At 47.0% G+C, this 20,361-nt stretch overlaps 1 protein-coding gene across 3 annotated transcripts; it reads left to right on the top strand.

Annotated features, from left to right (window-relative positions):
• The first annotated feature begins 7,551 nt into the window (after nt 1-7,551).
• On the top strand, nt 7,552-19,533 carry LOC125720121 (cyclin-J-like). 3 transcript variants are annotated; one of them, XM_048995243.1, is made up of 6 exons: nt 7,552-7,887; nt 8,450-8,557; nt 10,216-10,426; nt 16,249-16,548; nt 16,642-16,801; nt 17,228-19,533. In XM_048995243.1, exons 2-6 carry the CDS (start codon nt 8,489-8,491, stop codon nt 17,706-17,708), a joined length of 1,221 nt encoding a protein of 406 aa, XP_048851200.1. In that variant the 5' UTR covers nt 7,552-7,887; nt 8,450-8,488; the 3' UTR covers nt 17,709-19,533. The 3 variants fall into 3 exon arrangements, with proteins under 3 accessions (XP_048851200.1, XP_048851202.1, XP_048851201.1); XM_048995245.1 differs by lacking the exons at nt 7,552-7,887; nt 8,450-8,557 and adding an exon at nt 9,009-9,121; XM_048995244.1 differs by lacking the exons at nt 7,552-7,887; nt 8,450-8,557 and adding an exon at nt 9,485-9,609.
• Nucleotides 19,534-20,361: the final 828 nt, after the last annotated feature.

Raw genomic sequence — 20,361 nt, 5'->3', positions numbered from 1 at the left:
TCGAACAGCATCTTGCACAGGGGTGTTGTCGGCATGTTGACATAGACGTAGCTCCCAGTTTTGGGGTGCAGCAGCATTCGGGCAGGGTTCTGTTCTAAGGTAGTGCTGCTGGTTCCGGAACTATCTCTGCTGGGTGGCCCGGACAGGTTTTGGGGCAGCGACGAGGGGCTGGCGGTGCTTGTAGCTCCATGGCCCGGACGTATTGCACCAGGCTGCAATTTCATTGGTTCTTTCGGTGCCGGCCGGCCACCGTCCCAAGAATGAAGTGAGTGCTGGAGAAGATCCGGGACCTCTGGTTGACTGGACTGGGGAGGGAGGGTGTGGTAGTTCCAAGGTAGCACGGTAGCTGGCCTCTGCTGGGGCTGCAGGGGTGGAGCAGGAGGAGTAACAATTTGAGGAGAGGTTGGGGTCATCGTGGGGACTTGGGATATCCGGCCTTCCTGGTAGCCTTTCTCTTTCAAGAACAAAGGCACTGAGGTTCCACCACTGTCAAGCCCAGCCTCCCCTGCTAATGTAAACACTCCTTTTTTGTTGTCAGGAATCTTGCATATGCTGTGCGGAACATCAGGCAGCCGAGTAGAAAGTGTCGGCTTGTCCTGCCGCTTCTGGGAAACGCGATCCCGCTCCGTCGACCCACTGAAGGGCAGATTGTAGGAGCTCTTCACCAGTTTCCTTAAATCTCTCACTTTGTGTGTGAGGGGTTTCGTTTGGCTTTTCTCATTTGCTTCCGTTTTAGCTGGCTGTTCGACCGAATTATCTGCCCGTCGTCCTTTTGCTTGGGTGCCTCCCGTGGAGAGTGGCACTTGGTCCACTTGTCCCGACAGCAAACACTCTTTCGAGAAACTACTTTTATTTCCTCTGGCGCTCACTTTGTAGGTTATTTTTGGAATTTTTGTCACGAAACTGTCCCCGGTAATTCTTTGTTTGTGACTTCCCGGCCCTGCCGGACATTCCCCGGCTGTGTTTGTCGTTCCTGTTGCTGTGCCTGGAGCTTCAGTGGACGCCGTAGCTTTTGCTGCATCACTGCAGGGTCTAGCTTCCGCATTTCCCAGCTCCTTTATATCTTCTCTGGAATCGAGTTTCTCTGTTCTCTCTGGTGCCGGTTTTGCCCGAAGCTTTAGTTGACCGGCGCTGCAGCCAATGACGTCATGCATTCTTACTGAGCCAATCTGAGGGTCTCTCTCTGGTTTGTCCAAGTTGAAATACATGCTGCTGCTTGAAGGTAGACTGGAGCCCAGGTTCAGGTTAGTGACTTTGGAGTTAGAACTCTTGGTGTGATAGTTCTTTACCTTAGAAGGGCAGACGCTTCCTTCCTGGGCTTGCAAATGTTGGAGGAGACTTTCATGTTGCATCTTCTTGAGCAGAACACTCTTGATGAGAGAGGAAGCCATTACGGTTTTGCTGGAGGTTTCATCCAGGGAGAGAGACTTCTGAAGCTTCAGCTTCCTCTCGGGGATTGCCAGCGGCTCCGCCTCGCACGGTGCCTCCCAGACGGTAGCCGGGAAGCTGCATTGCCGAAAACAAGCATCCAGCCGTTTGATCTCGAATGAGGACGCAGCAGCAAAATCGGTGGCTGCGTTGGCCGGCGGCTCCCCGCTGCCGCATCTCTTCAGCTGGATCTGCCTTTTGGGCACCGTCTTTAATTCACTGTTAGGCGCCTTGCAGTTGTCCAGAGCTACGTCCACGCAAACAAATTGGCCTGTCCCGAAACAGTCCGTTGAGCCGTCCCCATCCTCAGCCAGCCTTTGCACGAGCTCTTTGTCCATGTGTGCGAATTTGAAGCAGTCGGACCATTCGCTGGAGCTGCTCTTGGTGGTCAGCTTGGAGATCCTGTCAGAGGACGTGGAGCTGTAGTGGTGCATGCCAAGGTACTCTACCGGTGGGCTAGGGTGACTCTCAAAAGCAGGATCAATGAGCCAATGGCAGTCGGCGTCTGCCTCATCCAACCTGCTGTCCATGCCTAAGGTCTCGGTATTCTTCGGCACGTGAATTCACTGCAGGTCCTGCTGGTCTTTTTTTTTTTTTCTCGCTGGCACCTGGCCGGTTATCGCACCGCAGGTTCTGTGTTCCGAACAGCTCCTGTTGTTGGTGTCGCTCCCGGTGTTGCGGGGAGACGTCCTGAATAGCAACCAGCTGGCATTCCTGGCTTCGGCTCTCAGACTGCGAAAGCTCTGCTACCTCTAGCTGGGGGGGTATTCTATTCGTGGCATCGAGTGACAGCTCAGGGTGCTTTTTTTTCTGCCCCCGACAGCCCCCCACCCCTGATCTTGCCTCTCGCTCTCCTACATTCCTCAGCTGTCACACGCACCGGCAGTCATCGGAGCCCGCGAGGGGGCTTTCCTCACAAAATGCAAATACTTTCCATTGCTTCTGCAAGCTTCCAACTAGCGTAAGAGCCATCAGTATGTTGTTGAGTTGAAGGGTCACTGAGATCCTTTCCACTACGCTTAAGACTGGAAATTTATAGAGTAAATAGAGATTAACATGTAAACTGGCACCATAAGTTGTGGGTTCATTTGTTGACGGAAAGTGGAGCGCTGGTGAAGGTGAATGTGTGTTTGCACACAAACCCTGCCTGCCGTCGGTTTATTAGCCAAATAGCAAATGTCAAAATGCCACGAAGCATTTGCATTCTATTACACAGAAAAGTGAGCAAGCGACGGAACTGAAGAGATTACACCAAAGTGTCAGTATCTCTGCAGGCTTCCCTCCCTGCACCTTGAGGGTTTGCTGAGAGGCTGGAGCAGTTAGAAGCCGCTCCTATCGACAAATCCAGATGAGTCGCGGAACGTGACGATTCGGGGGAAACCGAGCGCAACTCGACGCGACGGATTTTGCGGCTAATCTAGCTACTTTTAATTCATCACACGGAGGAATTAGTGACCTCTTTTGCTCTAATCCCGCGAACATCACATTCAAACTCCAATGACCTGTTGCTAAAGCCCTACCTAGGCAACTTCAAAGCACCATTACGGCAACATTCCTTACGGGACCTCGTGAAAAACAGATGTCAGGAGAGGAATAGCAGGATGCCCCCAGGCGCCAGGGAAAGGGGGCAGATTAAATCAGTATTATATTTCCTCGGCCGTGATACGGTGCTGAACTTGTTGCCCGGACCCGAGCTGTGGAGGACGAAGCGATGTGAGCTACAGCCAGTGGCAGGTGCAGATCCAGCTGTGTGGGGTCTGATATATATATAACCTCGACAGAACACCCAAGGCTTTGGAAGAGAGCATCCGGGCGATAAGAGAAGGCCAACAGTACACTGGGACTTTTGATAGCTGCTCCAGTTACAGTGGTGTCAGGCGGGGCGCAGCCCATCCACTTTGCTTTTCCTTTTTTGTTCTTTGTTTATATGGTAGCTGATTTTTTGGTAACGCTTTACATTCATAATGTGTTCATTATGCATTCATAGAACGTACAGTGTGCCTTCATAATGCATTCATAGAACATTCAGTGTACCTACATAATGCATTCACAGAACATTCAGTGTGCCTTCATAATGCATTCATAGAACATTCAGTGCACCTACATAATGCATTCACAGAACATTCAGTGTGCCTTCATAATGCATTCACAGAACATTCAGTGTGCCTTCATAATGCATTCACAGAACATTCAGTGTGCCTTGATAATGCATTCATAGAACATTCAGTGCATATTCATAATGCACCTTCATAATGCATTCATAGAACATTCAGTGCACCTACATAATGCATTCACAGAACATTCAGTGTGCCTTCATAATGCATTCATAGAACATTCGGTGCACCTACATAATGCATTCACAGAACATTCAGTGTGCCTTCATAATGCATTCACAGAACATTCAGTGTGCCTTGATAATGCATTCACAGAACATTCAGTGCGCCTTGATAATGCATTCATAGAACATTCAGTGCATCTTCATAATGCTCCTTCATAATGCATTCATAGAACATTCAGTGTACCTACATAATGCATTCACAGAACATTCAGTGCACCTACATAATGCATTCACAGAACATTCAGTGTGCCTTCATAATGCATTCACAGAACATTCAGTGTGCCTTCATAATGCATTCACAGAACATTCAGTGTGCCTTGATAATGCATTCATAGAACATTCAGTGCATATTCATAATGCACCTTCATAATGCATTCATAGAACATTCAGTGCACCTACATAATGCATTCACATAACATTCAGTGTGCCTTCATAATGCATTCATAGAACATTCAGTGCACCTACATAATGCATTCACAGAACATTCAGTGTGCCTTCATAATGCATTCACAGAACATTCAGTGTGCCTTGATAATGCATTCACAGAACATTCAGTGCGCCTTGATAATGCATTCATAGAACATTCAGTGCATCTTCATAATGCTCCTTCATAATGCATTCATAGAACATTCAGTGCACCTACATAATGCATTCACAGAACATTCAGTGCACCTACATAATGCATTCACAGAACATTCAGTGTGCCTTCATAATGCATTCATAGAACATTCAGTGCACCTACATAATGCATTCACAGGACATTCAGTGTGCCTTGATAATGCATTCATAGAACATTCAGTGCATATTCATAATGCACCTTCATAATGCATTCATAGAACATTCAGTGCACCTACATAATGCATTCACAGAACATTCAGTGCACCTACATAATGCATTCACAGAACATTCAGTGTGCCTTCATAATGCATTCACAGAACATTCAGTGCACCTACATAATGCATTCACAGAACATTCAGTGCATCTACATAATGAAACTCATAAAAAAAAATATTCTGCAAATGTACCGATAAACTTTAAGATTTCTATATAAACACTATGGTTCGACTTTACAATCAAAGATTATCTAATATAACAGATTAATATGCAAGTGTATTGTTTACTTGATTACTCAGATGACTCAGATATTACTCATATATTTTGTATATATAAATATAATGTTTTCTGCACCTAGAAAGAAAATACAACAAAAGTCATATGACAACATGCAGACAATATTATTATTATTATTATTATTATTATTGTTATTATCTATCATTCTGCATACATGCCTCTATAACTACCCCTTTCAGCTGGGTAGCACTATCCCCTCATACTTTCAGTGTCTGGGGTTTGATTCCAGCCCACACTGTATGTCTGGGGAATTTCCTAAGATCTGTTGTGTATGGACAGATATAATATAGGTACATTAATACTGAACAAACTGCAGTGAGCTGGGTTATTCCCTGCCCTGCGCCTGTAGTTTCCAGGATATGCTCTGGAGCCCCGTGACCCTACAAATGACAAGTGGACACAGAAATGGATGGATGGATGGATGGATATATTAATACTGTTCTTTCCTCTAAAAAATTAATTTTATCTTATACATCATTCAATGGTATTGTACTATCCTATGTCGTTACTCTATACAATGTCAATAAAGGTTCTTGACTTCATGCTCGCTCCCTAATGGGTGAATTCCCTTCAAATAACCTAGTTTCCTCCTGCCATCCAAAGGCATTAAGCAAACTGACATCTCTAAATTGCTCACAGAGTTTTATGTATGTGCTTTGTGATGCACTGGCCTCCTCGCACTGGGGGAATCCCCTCCCTTATGTCCCCTATTCTGACTGGGACAAGCTCCAGGTTCTCTGTAACCCTACACTGGATAAGCGCTTGGCAGACGGATGGATATTGGTTTTGCATAAGAATGTCTAATCTGTCGAAAACTGTAGAACATGTGCGCGACCTAGTGGACAGAATGTGAATTTAATGAACAGCCTCCGACCTCATCGTTTAAACAGGACAGAAAGCACGCGTTTCTCCCAGGGGCTGCAGCATGATAGAGTCCAGCCAATTGTAATATAACTAACACAAGCCACATTTTAAAATATAACTTAATATGTTCAAATCGCATTTTCAACATGAATGAAACGAGACTGGTAGATTGTGTTGCATCGTCTTGAAAACTCTGTGCCAAAGGCCACCGTAGTCGAAGTATGGTTGGGTATGTTTAATAAAGATACACCTGTTTTTGGTTTTATCTGCGGCAGCACGGTGACTCAGACTTGATCAAATAAAGCCTTAACTTTTACTTGAAGCGCAAATCTGTAAATTAAAGCTCTTATTTGGCGCGCATTATGAAAAGTCGCAATGTGTTGGAAAAGACCAAGTGGAATTCTTCTTTACTTTAATGGAAAAGTGGAAAACCAACTAGTAGCAAGGTACTTCATTTAGTGGCTAAGATGCACTGAAAACATTAAAATATATAATATACTATAATAATGTAGTTATTTGAATAGACCTAATTTATTCAGTTAATTTAATCTGTAAAATAAAATAAATTCAACCATGAGAAAAAATTAAGTAGTTGCCTAAATCAACAATTTTTTTACTATTGCAATGAGGAAAAAACACTGAACGAACAACAGCCGAGTTTTATTTCGTATGTGTGAGTAACGTGGGAAGGGAAGTTACCGCACACCTTCAGAGTTGGGGTGGGAGCAGGAGTGCAGGGGCGGCTCTGGGGGGGGGGGGGGGGGGGGGCAGTGCCCCCGTGACAACATGCATGCCTCTCTCTGTGCCCCCCCCCCCCCAAATACGTATGCTACCAGGGTCCGAAATAAATTTATTATTATTATTATTGTTGTTGTTGTTGTTGTTGTTAACGACAAATTTAAATTGAAAAAATACAACTTGTGGAAGAAAGGCAGTCTAAACAAGAAATGAGAGTGAATTACATATTAGTAAAAATGTAAAATATAACTGCAAAGAATTACATATATGGCATCGGTTTTCAAATTTGTCTTTTGCTTCTTTATGCTGGACGACATTAAGGTCAAATGCAGCTGCCCCCTCCCTAACAAAACAACTGGCTCCAGTCTGCTCCGCCCCCAGCTAAAATGGTGTAGAAGCGCCACTGGTGTCGGGGGTGTTTCGGTAGCCCCTTCAGAGGCGACCTTATGGTTTGGCTTCATGGCGACTGTTATTCTGTCATTGTTAGGCGTTGATAACTACAGATGTTGCAAAAGAACTTCAATAAAGTCCATTGCATGTTTTCCTCCCGCATTCCAAAGACATCCTTAAATTGCACATAATGTGCACATAATGCGTGTATATAACTTGTGACAGACCCCATATCCCATAGGTACCTCCGCTGGGGCCGTAGAATGGAGCACTGTGTCTCCTAACAGCAGGGGGCGCTACAGAGAGCAACACAGAATGATTTTGATTGCAGTTCTGAGCACACTATATAATTAAATCGTTTTCTAAGGAGACGATCAGCAATTAAGCCATAAAAGAAAAACCGTACTAAATGTGCGTCGAATAATTAATTTTAATATGCAGGAAAAACGTCGAGCCATGGATTGACGGCAATTACTGCCATCTTTTATCAGTCTCTCCTTGATCACTGCAGTCCAAAGGATGGTTGTTTTATAAGGTAATGTTGTGTACTGATGACATAATCAGTGATCACGATCATTTTTTCACCGTCTGCACTATGCGGCGTGAGAACTACAAATCCCAGAGGCGAGACCCCCCCCCCCCCCCTTTCCACGCGCCCTGTGTTCAGACCCCTCGAGACTGAGAGCGTGAGCGCAGTGCTTGCGGTCTTTGCTGCTGCAGGCGTTTCACACAGTGCTTTCATGGCATAGGAGAAACACGGCTCTGGCGGTGGGGGTATGGCCAAGGGTTAAAGCACCGTGCACGCTAAACAATAAAGACGCTAATTCTTTGCAGTTAATATATGGTTTAACTTTTGTCGCGTGAGTTTGTTTTCTTCCCTCGTGGAGGGGATCGTATCGTCCTTTGCAGTTTTATTTGAGTGAGGAAACTACCGAGGATGGATTTATAATTTCAGGATGTTCTGAAACAAAGGGGAACGGCACACGGCTGTTTGACTGGTAAGCAAATAAAAGTGAATGAAAGCCGCCGATCGCCAGCCAGCACCATTCCAAAAGTCGCTTATAATTGAGCTGGAGTAAAATAATATGCGGGTTGAAAGATGTTTCGCAGCGAAAGGGTTAGACAATTGTTCATAATGATCACGCTGTGCGGATCTAAAGAATAACAGAGGAGGTAGGGGCTCGGCAGTTCGGGGTTTTTAAGCCAGCAAACCCGTAATGTTATTTAAAGATGAACAGCCTTGTGCCGTATTTTTAAAACGATTCCATGCCATTGTCACGTGTATTGAAATTTTTCTGACTTTTTAAAATATTTGTGTTTAAAAATAAGCAGGAGGTTGCATGCTTGGAATAAATCGAGGTCGCATTTTTATGGGAGACTAGTTAGCTTTTCGACCCGGCGCGTGCCGGCTTTGGTAACTTTGTTAGTACTGTGGTCGAGCGACACAATGTTTTTGTTATTATCAACAAATGCAATCACTCATTGTAATAAATAAGTTGATTCGGAAGGTACAGCCCTGTGCTTTGGACATTCACTTTTTTAAAATGTTACTTTTGGAAGCTGGGTTGTAGCTTCATCTCCGAACTCCTGGATGGGAACATGGAAGCTGACGGCCAGTGGTGGAAAGACCAGCTCGCCGCAGACATACATAAATCTCTGCGCATCAAGGTGAGGCGGCTTCTGGGTCAGATGAGCTTCTGCCTGTGTGTGTAGGCCGGCTTGATTTTTAATTAAGAATTGTGACTGATCATTTGAGTTTGGCTGCGACTAAGAGACTTTGGTAAATATAGCTTCCCATCCGTTAACCTGCATGAAACCCGGTTACACTTTCATGATCACTATTCCTAAGGAGTATAATCGTGCATCGTGTGCAGCTGTGTGTATTTGACGCTAATTCGCCATTTAATGACTGCTGATTGAAGTGGTGCACGATGGATGAGCTCCTTCGATAAAACATTGATTTATTGGTCACGGTTGTTGTCAACAGACCCGTTTTTTTATAGTGACAAATGTAATTCTCCCTTGTACTTTCTCGGTATTTTGAGACGGTTTTGCTGTTAAATGCCGCTACACATTTCGGTTTTAGTGTGGACAACCTTCACCTATATCTTTGCCCACTATAACTTGCTTGCCCTGTAATTTACACTTTTTCATATATTACGGGCGAAAGTACTGCACATTATAAAACGCTGTTGCTTTTTTTGAACAAACGTATTTTTTTCAAGTATGAAAGTATGTAGCATTTTAACAATATATGCATGTACATAACTTCTTACACATCAGCTGTCGACCAGGTCATCTCAGTGTCTTAAACCAGTCAATTTCAAGAACAAAGTGTACTATTATAGACTAAATGTTTAATGCTTTTGATGCATTGAAATAAAATATTACACGTTAAAGCATACGAAAACATTGAAACTGAATTAAATATAGTTCAAAATCCAGATTAGTACTCTTGCTTTATGTTTGCCGGATCATGGATGTGTAGATATATGTACGTTTACCGGCCCCTGCTTGCTGAGCGGTGTCGGGTTCTTTTTTTTCGGGGGGGGGCATTATTAGCTGGCCGTATGAATAATCGAGCGGTGCCGGGTGGGGGTGGGCGGCAGGAGCAGCTGTGTCCCCTAGGAAAGGTCAGCAACGTCCCGCTGCCTCGGTGCTTTAATGGGGGACGCGTCTTTGCGGATCCCCGAAGCCGGCAGATGGCGGCCCGGCCGGCGGTAAAGTCACATGCAAAGTGTTTAACTTTATTTTACTCTATATTTTTTAACGAACGTTTCGTATTAGTTCTTCAGTTTAGCGCACGATCCAGGGAAAGGATTTCACCACAGAGCTGTACGCTTTGTGTATGGGATAAGTAAAACTTAAAAAAAAAAAAAAAAAACGGTGTTGCAAAAATAGGACATTATTTTGAGAGAGAGATTTTAGTTTGCCAGATTTCCTCTTCAGCTGTTATGTGACTGATCGCCCTCTTGGTCAGACGTAATGATCGCGACTGAGGCTTTGAAATGAAGCTTGTTACAGTGAGCAGATTAAAAGAAAGAGACGGACACGTGTTGCTGGTGCAAGCCAGCAGCAGCCCCCCTCTCCCCCCCCATTACAAAAGGGGGGCGCTTGGGGCTTTTGTGTTGATAAGAAGTTAATTTGTTACTGCAGGAAGTGTTTTGCAACTGGTCTGAAAGGGAACTCCATATTCGGACTCTCTGCTATTAGATCAGTTATGCCAAACCTGCTTTTATGAAAAATGTACTCGCGTCCATCGCTGTATTCGCGTACTTCCTCTTTTTGGGCTCACCTCGTCCCCTCCTTGCTCTGCTGTCTCTCAGGAGCTGAAGCTGCCTCTATACCGAGCCCAGTCGCCCCAGATCGGCCTGAGGCGCTACTTCGCCGACTTGCTGGCCATCCTCAGTAACCGCTACCAGCTGTGCCCGACCGCCCGCCACCTGGCCGTCTACCTGCTGGACCTCTTCATGGACCACTACGAAGTGGCCATCAAACAGCTCTACGTTATCGCTCTCTCCTGCCTCCTGCTGGCCAGTAAGTCATCTTCCGCTCGGTGACGCCTGAGCCAAACGCCGAGGCGAAATATCGTTCCGGTTTCAAATCCCAGGCTCAGTGATTTCACTTATCCCTCAATTGCTTATGGCACCAAATAATCACCTCAAAATATGTATATTGCGTCTGCTAGAAGAGCCTAACAAACAAACAAGCAGACGAACAAACATCGGTAAAACATAAAGATGGAAGATATGGGACCTGTCTCTGCCAATATTGTGGGCGGACGGTGTACATTAAGGAGGGGTGTTGAGTTCGGGGTTAGTCTGCACCAGTGCTGAAACCAAACCAACGCACTTGCATACTATAAAAATAGTTAAAAACGCAGTTGTTCAAATGATCAATGGAATTAAATGAACAGGAATGTGCAGTGAATCAGTAGATTTTGGTTTCAGAGTAATGATTCCAGTGCAGAGCGTGACAGACTGCTGAGAGCGGTGGATGGATGCTGGAGGTAAAGCCAGTGGCATCTATCTGCTGCCCCTTTTAGGGAAATGGAGCCGTCTGGTCTGGCTGGGAAGGTAAATCCCTGTGCTTTACTCTGCCCTGTCTGTGAAGGCTGCCAGGCCGATTTTCGACCGTCGGAAGTCGTTCGGCTGTTGGTGAGAGCCGGTGACTGTCACACCGGAGTGTGTGGCACGGTCGGTCCGCATGGCCAATCGGCTTTGGCCGATTTGAGATTGTGTCGAATCGACGTTGAATCCCACCCCCCGAGCTTTCATATTGGGCTGTACGACCTCTAGTCCTGCCTGTGTGTTCCAGGACAAATTTTCCCAGTGGACAGGAGCCGAGCAGCTTTTCCTGCCGTTCCTGTTCTGCCATCGGCTTGGCTTGTGCCAGCGCGACGCCCGCGTCTGCAGAGCTGCCCAGCCCAGCCCCCGCATGCTGCTTACCCTGACAGCTGTGTATATAAGGGGCCTGCCCCCCCCCCACCTGCCCCCGGACCTGTCCGCCCGCTCGGGAGTCTTATCACAAATGCAAACTGGGACGAGAGCCTGTTCCCAGAGCCCCCCGCATGCTAATTATCACAAAGAGGGGGGGGTGGGGGCTTTAGGCAAACTCAGAAGTGTGGCTCTGCCCAGACCACAGTGATGTAAATGACTGGGTGTGCAGCTGCAAGCCTAGAACTCAAGCTGATTGACCAGAAAAGCTAAAACTCACTATATGTGACTCTTTCCATGAGAGCTGCTGTATGTCATTGTTACACCTCTGACTCATCGGCCTCTTTAAAGGGGGAAAACCCACATTTCCTGTGAGATACAGGTGAAGCTCTTTGTCGGCATCGGCTGCTTCTGGGCTTTTGGGCTGTTTGTCATCAAAGCACAGATACCTTAAGCTGGCTTGTTCAACAACTGGGAGAAGCATATAGCAGCTCCGGTGTTTGTAATCTGGGTTTTTAATGTTTTAATATTGAAAAAAATAAGATCACGGCAAGATTTTAGTTTCACTCATTTCTCAATTTATAGGTATGCACCTGTGTAAAATGTCTTTTTTTTTTCCTTCAGACTGCAGCCTGCTTCTCCTCATTAATGAGGGGCTTCTTCCTTGCTTTATGGGACTTCAGTCCTGCTTCTAGGAGCCTGATATGAACTGTCCTAGCAATGCACTTCACACCTGCACTTAATGCTTCCCATTCCTTTTGAGGGTCACTTGAGGTCATCCTCCGATATTTGAGGGACTGCTGGATAACTTGACGGTCGTCTCTGGCATTAGAGAGTCGCTTCCTCCCTCTACCTGACTGGTTTCTGCTCGTTCCCAGTGTCTCCTGCTTCACCTCGTTCTTGTGTCCTGCTGTCTTAGAAACTTTGAGCCTGGAAGCAGCCTGCTGCTCATCGTAGCCTTCTGCCAGCAGAACCAGGATCAAACCAGGATTTAAAAATGCAGATTCTTAAAAAAATATATAGAGTGGTCTCTTAAATCTTCCCAGAGCTGTATGTGTATAAATACTGACACCAATGTTTGTGAGGGGGAGTGTTGGGGAGAGTGACGTGGGCTGTAATCTAAGCTTAATGTAAATATGTTTGCGTTGCTAATATTTATTTAGCTGGTAATTATGTTGACGTCTGAGCACTTCAGAAGTCGCCCTTATTTTGATGACTTACTGAGATGCAGAGCTTATCCTGTGTGCGTATATCTACTGCTTGCATACCGCTTTACCGTCTGGTTTCTCTGTGGCCCTGTCTAGGACATCTTTAATAAGGCCTACAGAGTTGGAATGGCTCACTGCCTGCTGACTTGGGGGGGGGGGGGTGGATAATCAGCTGATTGTCATGTCAGATTCTTTAGGTACTTGCTCATGTTATTTCATATTTTTAATGTTGGTTCTTCTGTGACGCATTTCCCTCTCCGGTTGTTTGGACCTGCTTCTGAGTGGTTCTGGTTCTGGTTCCTTGCCTTGTTACCCAGGGGTTGGTGGTTGGGATTTGGCATGTCATCCACTCCACCCCCATCTTGATTGTGCGTGGTGTGCATCTGCTGTGGGTCTGTGCCACCATGGGCCCTGCGGATCCCCTAAAGGTCTGGGGAGAAGCGGCTCCTTGTGGTGCCCGGCTGTTTGCTCCAGGGCACCTGCATCCTGCTCCGGGAGTCAAGCCTGAACAAAAGCCCCTGCATATGGAGCTGAAAGCCAAGAGAGGGGAGGGACTGGGAACAGCTGGCTTCTTCTGGCACACTGGCGGCTACGCTAACTGCTATCGCTTTAGCGTATCGCAGGGTCGCGACCTGGAGTGTGCTGGGTTGTTTTAACGACTAGGAATTGACGTCGGCGTGAGGGTCTGAATCTGGGCTTGTACTGGGGAGGTTTCCCAGCGCCTGGGGACGGCTTTGGGCCGTGAGTTCACCGCCTGTTTCAGACCACTCCTGCTTTACGGTTCTAACGTTCTGCCATCTGTGGACTGCAGACCGCTGGCGTAGCCCTAACAATGCTGGATAACAGTCCCGGGCTCCAGATAATCGTACCAGCATCACCTCGGGCTGTTGTGATGTCTGCATCATATCAGCTGGTCGCTATGTCTGAAAATGGGGTTGGTGTGTGAAACCATGCGCTGCATCTGTGATCGGAAGGTCACCGGTTCAAATCCCGTGCTCGTCAGAGTGATTTCACAGCTGGGCCTCTGATCAAGGCCCTTGACCCAAAATTGCTTCAGGGACTAGCTGACCCTACTTCGACAAAAAAAATAATAATATGCATGACTTTGGATACAAGAATCTGCTGTATAAATAAAATGTAAATGCAAAGGTCCTGATTTTAAAGTTTGTAAAATGGGAAGGCGCAGAGAGGACGGTGTTGGGGGTGTGGCCTGATATGCAGATTAGCGATGAGTGTGAATTCTTACTTAGACTAAGTTGAGTTGTCTTTAAACTGGCCATGAGCTGTTTTGAGTGTCCCTTGACGAGGGGTCTTTCCCAGCCTCTGTAGGTCAGAGGTCATGGGAGGGGGGGGGGCTGGAGGTGTGTGGGGGGGTGCGTATATCGGGGGGGGGGGGCGGGTTGCATTGTGAAAGGCTGTGACTTGGGGAGGGATTTTACTGTGACCAATTTAACACCTTGCAGTGAAAAGGAGGCAGACAAATGAGAGGAAGCTAGGGGCCCGACAGGGGCCTCGCCCGGGCCCCATCTCCACTGATGTGGCACCCGTGGAGAAAAAATGTTGAACGCGTTAAATTTCCTTGAAAAGTGGCTTTAACTGGATTGTCACGCCCGCTGAGGAAAGCGGGAATTACTGGTGTCGCTCTGCTGGTCAGCTTGTCTGAAGGAAAATAGCGGCTTTGTTCGGGGGCCCCGTGTTACCGGAAGCCCATCAGAGGGTCCAGCGCAGAGACTAGCATCGGCACAGGAAGTGCCGCAGACAAACAGGAAGTCGCCGACTTGTGGCTGTGCTGATGGACTCTGAGCGGGCTGCACGCCAGGGATGGGGGGCTTTTTAGTGTCTGCAGAGAGCTGCCCTGTACACTGTTGGGGCTCTGGGAATAGTCCTTGTTTTTGCTACAGACAGAGTTCGTATCTGGCTTTTCCTGTCGCGTTTGGAAAGACTCCTTTTGAGTTTCACTGTGAGGAGTTTCACTGCCCCTCTCTCCAGCTGAAGCCCCCCCACCCCACATGCGGTGCTGTAATCCCCTTCGGCGTCCAGGGTTAACATTAAAACCCCCCACCTACCGTCATGGCACAGATTCAGGGAGCGAGTGTAGCAAAGACGAGAGGGACAGGCCGGGTTTGCGATGGGTTCAGGGATGGAGAGGCTGACAGGAGTAAGGAGATTATACGCTTGGCTGAAATCCCCAGATTACAGGACTCGTGGTATGAGGGGACTAGGCAGGCCTGCTGGGCCAGATGGGACCTGATTGTGGTTCGACTAGGAGGTCCGCCGGAAAGATTTACTGCAGCTTCCGAGATTGGAAGCTAGGCTAACAGGAGGGGGTAAAACCCAGGGGTAACCTGAACTGGAGTATCGGTCATGATGTATTTACGCCTGTAATCAGAAGGTCGCAGGTTCAAACCCCGCCTCAGACTGTGGGTCCTTGAGCAAGGCAGCCCTCTATGAAAAAAGAGTGATCAGATAAAAATGTAAATTTCGTGTCCCGCTATAAAGCTTGGCTTTGGATAAACACAAGAAGCCAGGAAAATGCAGGAACCGGAGTCTGTGCTCTTCACACGTAGGTTTGCTGCCCAACTCCCTTTCTCTCTCTCTCTGACCCTGCTCACTCTTCATTTCAGTCCCATTCACATGGCGGTCAGGCTCCATTACCGCGTGCTGGTGTAGATGGTCACATGGCCAAAGGCGTAAATGTCACAGCAGCATGACATAGTCCTCCATCTTCTGCCGTCACGTAGATTGTGCCGGACAGGTCACGCCCCTATCGTCATGGCGTCGAGTATAGGCGGGGCTTGGGACGGTTTCATGATGGGGATTGGTCGGGTAGGGAGGGACCGGCTCCATCCCGGCCACCCGTGGTCTGTGTAAACGTTTGTTTTGGCTGAAGTGTCAATGTAATCGGCTCGATTTGCGAGTGTAGACCCACTGGAGCATTTTTTTATGCTGCTGAAGAACCTTCTGGAACAACTGGAGACTGAAGCTGCTGTGATGAGGCTTGGTGGTGATATGAGCCCTATTTCAAAGTGACAGCACTCTCAGCAGGGTCTTGGTGTTTATATGAATATAGAATACTGAGCTTTGTCACAAGCAGGGAGTTCTTTTAGGATGCATGTGTACTCAGTTTGTTCATGATTCTTTCTGCATCCTTCCCCCGCCGGCCTGCCCTTGATGAATGGTTGCTTCCCGGCTGTGCGTGAGCCGTGTGCGTCATTTACATTCCTATCACATCCGCCCCTCGCTTGAACAGAATGCCTTTTGTTCGCCCCAATCACATACCAGGTTGCCACCGTAGATTAGCTTCTTCTCTGAGGTCACATTCCAGGCCCGGCCCATCTTCACCCCTCCATTTGCTGACGCTCGGTTTACTCATCATTACTCAGTACTCAGTACTTGGTACTCAAGGGTGTCTACGGGGGGCGGAGCCACAGAAGCGGCAGCCTCAGCTGATTGGCCCACGGAGTGCTCCTCCCCCTGTCACTCGCAAATTGAAAACATATGATAAGGCTGGCTCCTCTGTGTGAATTATGGCCCCTATCGTGTCTCCCTTAATATAACCTCTGACACCAGTTATGATTATAATCCGCAGTATTATATTTGCTTGTTTTGCATATTTGCATCCTTGCATGGTTGAGTTTAAAGATGGGTGGATTTACGGGTGTATCTATTATCAGTGACCCTGTGATGATTCCCTGCCCCCCCCCCCCCCCCCCAGGTAAGTTTGAGGAGAAGGAGGACCGCGTGCCCAAGCTGGAGCATCTGAACGCGCTCGGCTTCATGTGCAGCCTGAACCTGGTGCTCGGCAAGCGTGACCTGATCCGCATGGAGCTGCTGCTGCTGGAGACCTTCGGCTGGAACCTGTGCCTGCCCACCCCCGCCCACTTCATCGACTACTACCTGCGCGCCTCCGTGCAGGAGAGCGACCTGCACAACGGCTGGCCGCTCTCCTCCCATTCCAAGACGCTGGCCTTCATGGACAAGTACGCCCACTACTTCCTGGAGGTGTCTCTGCAAGGTGAGAACCTCGGAGGAGGTTGATGCCGTCCATCTGCCCGGATGCTTCCGGAGTCACTGTAAGCCTGACCTGCCCCCCCCCCCCCCCCCCCAGACCACGCCTTCCTGAGCTTCCGGCCCTCGCAGGTGGCGGCCTCTTGTATCGCGGCCTCCCGCGTCTGCCTGCAGATCTCCCCCAGTTGGACCAGCGCCCTGCACCTGCTTACCGGATATACCTGGGAGCACCTGACCCCGTGTGTCGAGCTCATGCTGCTGTGAGTCCCCCCCCCCCCCCCCCCCCCGTATATATACAGTCGGACTCCAGTTCAACCAGCCGCGGATTGAAAATATTTCTGAAAAAATTTTATCCCAGAAAGTTGAGAATGAAAAGGGAGAGAGAATGAATTTATAATTTTCTTTATGCACTTTGATGGTCGCGTCTGTATTGAAGACCTGCAGACTTACTCCCTAAACTATATAGTAAAATTACGATGTTTTGGATAAGTAACCCAGAGGTGATTTAACGCATACTGCAGGATGTGCATAAGTTATATGCAAATACTACACCATTTTATGTAAGGACATGAGCAGCTGTGGATTTTTATATCCACGGGGAAGGGGGGGGCTGGAAGTTATGTTTTTCCCACTAAGTGAAGTCGCACGAATGAAATTTCTCTGCCTTGTGCTTCTCTGCCCTCTAGCGCCCACGACAGTGACGTGAAGGAGGCTAACAAATCCAAATCGGCCCCGTCCCCGAGCCAGGCCGCCCTGCAGCCGCGTGTCCAGCCCGCCCCCCCCGAGCCCGCCTCCTCTCTGGACAGGCAGGCATCTGCCACCTCCCAGCACCTGCTCTTCCGCCCGGGCGGCTACGCGCACCTGAGCCAACACACTGCGCCCGTATCCCAGCTACACGTGATAGCAAACACCCAGGCTTTGGGGCCTGTGCTATCACAGGACTACCTCCAGTCCCACCAGGCGGGTCTATTCTCCGGCACATCAGCAGGGGGCGCCGTCCACCCATACCCGAACTTGGCATCAGGATTGCGGGCCGTGCCTCTTCAGGGTCCCCTGTCCGTGCAGGTGGCCGTTGCCGCGGAAACGCGTCACTGCCTGGGCGTGGCCTACAGCACCGGATACCTGGGGTCTCGTCACACCTTCGCCGCCGGCTGCTTTGACAGGTGACAGGTGCCGGCACACCTGCGGGGCACGGAGTGTCCATCTGCTTCTCGTCGAAGTCGATTTCTCGGCTACCAAAGTGGTTGAACGAGTCTTGCCTGCCCTCCACTCTTATTAAACCTCAGAAAATGACTGTGATGATGTAGCTGAAAATATACACTCCTGCCGATTTAAAAAAATATATATATTAAGGTACGTAAAAGTTATTCACTAAGATCCTGCTGCAATAGTCACTTTCATTTTTTTTTTTTTAATCTTTCGAAGATGACCCACTAAGACGGTGGTTCTCAATCCGGTCCTCAGGGACTCAATCGGTCCACATTTTTGCTCCCTCCCAGCTCCCTGCCAGACAGTCTGCATTTCTGCTCCAGGAGCTGAGAAGGAGCAAAAATGTGGACTGTCTGTGTGGTCCCTGAGGGTCGAGCTGGGAAACACTGCACTGAATATTTCATCTGTCCTGTGTATGACCAGTGTGTCTCCTTTTGATAATTATATCACCCTGCAAATTGGGACAATAGATTAACGCCAAAGCCTGCCTTCGAGACCAACTGCTCACTTTCAGCACGGTCCCCGGAGTCAAGAAGACATTTTGATCTTTTGGGGCTGTGGAAGAATTTTGGCTTTTTTCCATTACTTTCGAAGATCAACCAAATGCAACAGAATTGCCTTAATCTGTGGAAACAAGTTTTAATGCGTTGTAAGTATTCCAGTGCTGCTGCCTCATGGTGTATAAGCTGTCTAATGACTGACACTTGATTTCATGTAGTGCTGTTTACAGGATGTTTCAGGGACCGATCTGACTACTTGAAAACGACGCCATTGATGTTTACCTCTGTGTAGTTCCTTTGGGTTTTTTTCCTACTTAAAATGGGTGATATTGTGTGTGTTTATTTGTATTTTATCTACATTCAGTCTGATTTGTGAGCTGTAGTACCTTGTTGAATCTTCTGTTAAACCCCCCGGAGTTGTTGGGATACAATGAGCAGTGTAGTCACACCCGTTCCAGAATTGAGGGGGGGGGGTATTTTAAGAGGTACCTGTAGTTTACGGAGTGTTTAAGGACAAAGTGAATGTTACGCCCCCCCCCCCCCCAACCCACTGCCAAAACCCGAGATCTGTCCATCTCTCTCTGTGGGGAGCTTTAAGAGAAGTAGGTTTAACTTTGTCAGTTTTGTGGGGGTTGTCAGCGCTCAGCTGGATGGCATCTCACGCTGATGTGAAAACCAGAGACTGTTGAGCGACTTGGTACGTATCTTGCGGTTTGTTTTCCCGGTAATTTTGCCTATCTGTAATACTAAAGAAGTTTCCCGGTATTTGTCTCTGATTGAGAAAGTGTAACGGGAATTGTTTTTGAATACTGGGAGCAGCATTTTCCGGGGACGGTTCATCGAGCGCACAAAAATTCCAAAAATGACTCCTAACAGTAATCATAGAACTACAACTCGCTTCACAGCCTGGGGCAGAGGACGGTGGTTGTGTGAACACTGAATATCCTTTCAACTACCTCAGCGTGTTCACCTGTGTTCTACCACTTGTGTGTTTATTTGAATTTTACCCATTTATTTTTTAGACCAAGTGTATTTATAATTCGCAGTATTTTGTTAGTTCTGTTCCAGGTTTATTTTAAGCTTGTTTTATATTATCTCTGTGCGTTTTTAGCTGAGTTTCCTGTGACAGTCATACAGACCAGCCTGTCTGTTGTACTGTGTTGAACAGACACTGTGGTGATTCACTGAAATGCAGATTTCTGCTAAGAGGTTTTAGGGTGCAATATGTTATTTTAGGCAGCTTGGAGAGCTGAACATTTTCACATAAATTCCTGTTGCATCAAGTTTTGACTGATTTTTTTGTAAACAGTAAAAATTGTTTTATAGATAGCAGAGAAAAAAAAGTTGCTCTTTGTCCTTTATTTCTGTGAAAATGCACTATGATCGTTAACTACAAATATTCTGGTAATGATACAGAAACATTCAAGAGGCATCTGTTTGATCAAATGATGCTTTGAAGTCCAGTACTTAACTCCGACGGAAGGATGGTTATAGAAGAAAGATCTAAGATTAGTTTAAGTCTGAAGACTCCACTTTTGAGATGGGAAAATGAATATTTAAAAAAATATCTGATTACCAAGAATAGTACTGACCCCTTATGCACACTGATGTTTCGGGTTCAGGCATAACATTTTCATGTTAGTCTTCTCCCAGTTCCGCTTGGCACAGATATTTACCTCAGGTGGAACACCATGCAGTCACTGTTATCCATGTATATGAAGAAGAAATTAAACAGCACAGTTACTAATTCATTCCAAACACTATTTATTGGTAAAATCCAATAGAGAACTGCAGAAATGTTATCCTAAGGAATTTCATTTGAATTGTTATTGAAAATCAATGCACAGAAAACACGCTCACTCAAACTGCAGATCACAATTTCTCAGTATAAGTTTAATTATTCTGTCTTCAGTTATTTAGCTGGCCTTAAAATCGGGGATTAAAACTCCTTTGTCTGAAATTTAGGAATATCCTGTTCCTTAGTGGAAATTCGGATATTTCTCTCTCGGTAAGTATGTGATATGCGAAGTGTTAAAGAAGCAGTTTTTTCCCCCCTAAAGTTAGTTTTGATGGGTGGTTAATCCTCGGTAATTATCCGTACTTGTCAAGAT

The sequence above is a fragment of the Brienomyrus brachyistius genome, chromosome 24 (assembly GCF_023856365.1).
Source record: "Brienomyrus brachyistius isolate T26 chromosome 24, BBRACH_0.4, whole genome shotgun sequence".
In the NCBI taxonomy this organism is placed as follows: domain Eukaryota; kingdom Metazoa; phylum Chordata; class Actinopteri; order Osteoglossiformes; family Mormyridae; genus Brienomyrus; species Brienomyrus brachyistius.
This window is presented reverse-complemented; position numbering and strand designations above follow the sequence as displayed.